Raw genomic sequence first — 4,924 nt, forward strand, 5'->3', positions numbered from 1 at the left:
AGTGGAGCAAACAGTTTAGTATTTACCACTAAAATCAAGTGGAGGTACAAGTACATTAAATAGTTCTTATACACAAAGCTGTGACCCATTTGGGCACCGTTTATTTCCGAAGAAACTAAATATTCATTTTAGAATAACTGTCATGCTGTTGTCACAGGTGAGGCTGCTGAACACGGAGGGTGGAATTAATCGTACATTAGAAATTGAGCACGATATCTAAGTTGTATTGGAGCGTTGACAAACACACACTCTTTGTGCCTCCCAGAAGCGCCTGCTTGCATGTGCTGCTTTCACACTTATGTGAAGAACAGCTGCATAGATCTGCCCTAAACCTGACCTGTTTCAATGCGCAGTTTGACCTTCACTGATTGTTTTGCCGGCAGTAGGCGGGACCAGAGCCAAGTGTTACCGTGGTCTTAACTCAGAAACAACACGTTATGGTCAAAGTGCACTGTGTTATGAAGATACAATGTCTGTTTTCAACATGAATATAAGTGGAGTCCGCTAACTCTTCATAAACTCTCTTATGTTGACTTTTACTGCTTTGCTTTTGCTATATTCATTAGATAGCTTTGAAATTAATCCATAAATTGACCTTACGTCATTTTACAAACATAATAGTAAAGATATTGTGTGTAAATAACCATATAATAATCGTGTTTGTACAGAGATCGTGACTGAGGCAGCAGCGTGGGCCGTCAGAGCGCGTCGTGATGAGTTCACGAGCACCTCTGCCGCCAAACTTTATATAGAATCTCCTAATTTAGGTGTCGGGAAACATTTATCTTGGTGAAATAAAGTTTGGCCATGAACATGTAATAATTGGTACGTATTTATTTCTTTTAAAAAACAAACATATCCAAATGTTAACATGTATTTCGATGCGTTGTATACATTTTGTAATCTAGACATATAAAATGTATTGTAATTAAAGGGGGCTAGCTATTTTATTCATGCCAGGATGGCTGGTGCTGTGTTTTCAATGACCACACAGATGGACTGCTTTATATTACAACTACTACTAAAAATAATAATTAGACATTTCCCTGTTTGCTCTTTTAATTGGTTTTAAATCTGTTCCTTTTGTTGAGATATGTGTTGTGACTTGTTAATGACTAGTATTTTGTATGGTATAAAACCCGATATCAATTATTTTTGGTGTGAACTTTGTTATTAGTTTAATCATTTGCCTGAGATTGAAAGTCGACAACATTTCCAGCGCAGATAAATCCCATCTTTTTGGTGCACGGGAACGTCTCATTGATGGAGCCTGGCCACGCCTCTCGTTGCTCCCCGTCCCGGTGGCTGATTGGTTGATTCTCCGGTCTGCCTGTCACGTGAGTTTGTGATTCCAAAAACGACTCGTGTTTCCTCCTGACCAATCACGTCCCGCTTTTCTGATGACGCCGCGAGATTCCGCGAAATTGTTTCTTGGAGTTGAGAGACGCGACGCTCGGTGAAGCAGGACTGGACGACGCATGTGTGGGAGTTCACGTAAACTCGGAATAAGACGCAAGCGCGGCCCTTTGTTAGTCTTTGAGGGTATTTAGGGGCAACATTAGAAAGCGGGTCGGGGCGCGTGCTTTATCCTGGCGGCTGGTCGCTCTTCCACCCCGCGATCGCACCAAGAAAGCGCCGCGTTTGCGGAATAGTCACATTGAGGACGACACGTGTGGATGTTTTACCACGTTTCGGGGGAACAACTGCGCTGTTATTGTCTCCAATTCGACCGATTGTTACTTTTCTTGTGGAGATTTTTGTTTTGTTCCTTCGGACCTGCAGCGGTGATGTCGGAGGTTGAGGGTCTCTGCAGACTGCCTCCCAAGCCGACCATCGGGTCACGCAGAGGACAAGTTGAAAGAGAACCAGGACAACAGGACTTTGCTGATGGTGGCAATGATTTTATTAGACTTGAATAAATGTCGCCCCAACAGCCTGGCCGGAGGCGAAGCCGGCACACAGGAGAAGGTGGAGCGGGGCAGCTGCCGGGCAAACGGTGGGGACAACCGGGGGAAGAAGAGGGCGGGCGGCGGGCGTGCAGGACTCTCCGGAGAAGAGGCACTGCTGTCCCTTCACGGGCTGTGGGAAGATGTATGGCAAATCGTCCCACCTGAAGGCGCACCTCCGGGTCCACACTGGTGAGTGTAACCCCAACCCCAACCCCAACCCCAACCCCGGGCAACCGGCTCCGCGTTACCGCTCCATGTCACGTTGGCGTCGAGTTTAAGACTTTGTTGACTTATTTATACAGCAAATCCTCCCCTTGAGAGCCACACATGTCCATATATGACATTAAACGTGTTCCCGCAAAGGAGCAATGCTAGATTAGGAGCGGTGGTCCCGTTATATTTTATTGATTTATGCACCTGCCGGGGGTGTCACCGACCGGCCCGACTGGGGGGGTGAGGGGTGGCGGTTGGACCTGTTCGGGGAGACGGTTTGCCACCGGGCGTCATCCGTGACCTGGTCAGGTGTGAAAAGTCACCTGAGGTCCCGAGAGCCGCGGAGATAATGAAGCCAGAACGGGGATCTATAAATGAGGGGACAGGGCGGTGACCGCCCCGCTCAGCCCGTCGGTAGCTTCACAGCGGGTCACTGCGGCACTGACGGTCCCAGTCCCACCGCTTCACTCCCCGCGACGTCATTTCCTCATACGTCACAGGTTTCCCACGCCCCTCGCGCAAAGTGTAAACAAGAACGGACTTGAGGTCCAGTGGAGCACGTGCAGGGGGAGGGGCCAGAGGTCTGTTTCCGTTCTGTGCACCGTGACTCAGCATTTATCGATCCACATGTCCTCGTCTCATTCCGAGAAAACCTTTTTCAGGAAGACTTTCCAGACTTTTGCTGCACAAATAAAACATCTCTGTGAAGCTGCTGCTTAAATGTATGAAGCCTGTAGTTGACTGAGCGTTTACTGCTGTTTACAAGGGTTATTTTTATTTTATTTTTATCCGAGGATAGTTTCTCCTCCAAACTGTCCAAAAGTCCCACCTCGAACAGAGAAAAATAAAAATTCATATGTAGAAATGTAATGAGATATTTTTCATCAAATGAGGAAACGCTTGGTCTTTTTATACGTTCTTCAAACATGGTATTCGTCCAGATGTCCAAACACGTCACATGGAATTCCATCAACATTTTGGACCAATTTTATTGACCAAATATCTACTTGAAAAATAGGGATTAATAAGGCCTAAATACAATTCACACCAAAACACAAGTAGTATTTTAAGTAGTATCAGATTAATATCAGCATATAAAACAAAAGGGGAAAATAATTTTGGCTCATTAAAATACCACCTTTTCCAGACAATACCAGTTCCCCGCATCACATTGAGTCCTTAGTTTTTATTCATACGTATTGCAGTCAATGTTGTTTGTCTATATGATTTGCTGAAGTTCGGCTGCATCCGGTTGACTAATGTGTTCTCTGTCCTCAGGTGAACGCCCATTTGAATGTACGTGGCCAGACTGCGGTAAAAAGTTCTCCCGCTCAGACGAGCTCACGCGTCACTACCGCACGCACACAGGTGAGAAGCGCTTCAACTGCCCCCTGTGCGACAAGTGCTTCATGAGGAGCGACCACCTGACCAAACACGCCCGCCGCCACGCAGGCTTCCATCCCAGCATGCTCCAGGGCTCCAGTGTGGCCAAGCGGCGCCGCTGCTCTGTGTCCGTGTCTTCCTCTGACTCTGGAGACCAGAGTCCTGTCGGGGGTGTGACCCCCCCCACCCCCCGCTGTGGCAGACAAACGGATTATCTAGTTACACGCAGGAGATCCAGAGGTGCGTGTTGGCACACCCACGAGCAGTGTTTGCTCCTCCTAAAATCACTCACCAACCAGTCAAACCACTATTTAAATGCTCCTTTACTTGGGAAAACGTGTCCAACGCTAAACGGAAATGCTTTTGAGCCAGAGAGTAACCTTTCCTTTCGTTTCCTTAGATGATTGATATTTATTCAGGTATTTCTGACAGCTTCTAGTGGCTTTGCCTTTTTTCAAGAAAATCCTTTCACTCGTTAGTGTGTGTCTTATTATATTTACTCAATCGCAGAGCAGCCTGTAATCTAAGGGGCATTTTGGTACATTATACACGTTAGTTTAAAAACCAAACACTACTTTTGTTTACATGATAGAGTCATAGAGTTTTTTATAGGTTACGCTAACAGCATCCAATAATACTAAAGTTTTGGAATTAGTGCTTTACTAACTCTCATCGCACACACGGTCAAGGTGAATGTGCACTAGAGCAGTATTATAATGTATCTTCAGCTGAACACATGCACAGCATGCAACAATATTACTGGCAAGTATAATAGAATCTCAGAGCTTTCGTATTTTTAACTATAGTGTTCGTAAATCAGACAGATCAGCTTGTCTGTGCTGTATTTTCTGTATAGAAACATCAATTTTACAAATTGTAGTTAGAATTGTCTAGAATCTCAACCATTTTCCTTTCTTTACGAAGACTTGAATTATTGTAACTCTACAGGGAAAAACTTTACAGGGTTCCATATTGAGTCGGAGGCCTGGTGGCCCCTCACCTTTAAAGACCTGGAACTACCGACTTATTGTGCCTTCACAAGACAGGACGGACACAAAAATCCACGCGAATAGATGTTGTCAGGATCGTTGTGTTGATATTGATACTGACCATTGTGGCGCTAGTGTGAGTGACTGCACCTGATGCCAGCAGCTTCATGGTGAGTTTTATTCTGTCGGACCTGCGTCTCTGTTCCAGCACTACGACTCCCCCTGCTGGTGGTGCGGAAGCACAACGTCTGGCAACTCCAACTTTTTTCTCTTTTTCTAATTTGTGTCTGGACATAAAAATCAAAACTATTTTGACATGTTTTTATGTGACATTAGGTTGTGGCTTCGCCCCTTTTTTCGCGTGTATTTTGACAGTTAACTGATAAACGT

General features: G+C 45.5%; 1 protein-coding gene and 1 long non-coding RNA gene across 2 annotated transcripts in view; both read left to right on the forward strand.

Annotated features, from left to right (window-relative positions):
* Positions 1–1,808: 1,808 nt before the first annotated feature.
* On the forward strand, positions 1,809–3,745 carry LOC115248771 (Krueppel-like factor 9; the record flags this gene model as incomplete). The annotated part of the gene is given in 3 exon segments (XM_029832566.1): positions 1,809–2,034; positions 2,036–2,138; positions 3,441–3,745. Coding segments are annotated over 3 exon segments (555 nt in total), but the record flags the coding sequence as incomplete, so codon positions are not given.
* LOC115248776 (uncharacterized) overlaps positions 3,746–4,924 on the forward strand; it is a 1,590-nt gene continuing 411 nt past the window's right edge. Inside the window, exons 1-2 of the long non-coding RNA XR_003887513.1 lie at positions 3,746–3,785; positions 4,494–4,924. The exon at positions 4,494–4,924 is cut by the window's right edge and continues 411 nt beyond it. This is a non-coding gene — a long non-coding RNA (uncharacterized lncRNA). The remainder of the gene's footprint in view (positions 3,786–4,493) is intronic.

This window comes from Takifugu rubripes, unplaced genomic scaffold, assembly GCF_901000725.2.
Source record: "Takifugu rubripes unplaced genomic scaffold, fTakRub1.2, whole genome shotgun sequence".
Taxonomy (NCBI): Eukaryota; Metazoa; Chordata; class Actinopteri; order Tetraodontiformes; family Tetraodontidae; genus Takifugu; species Takifugu rubripes.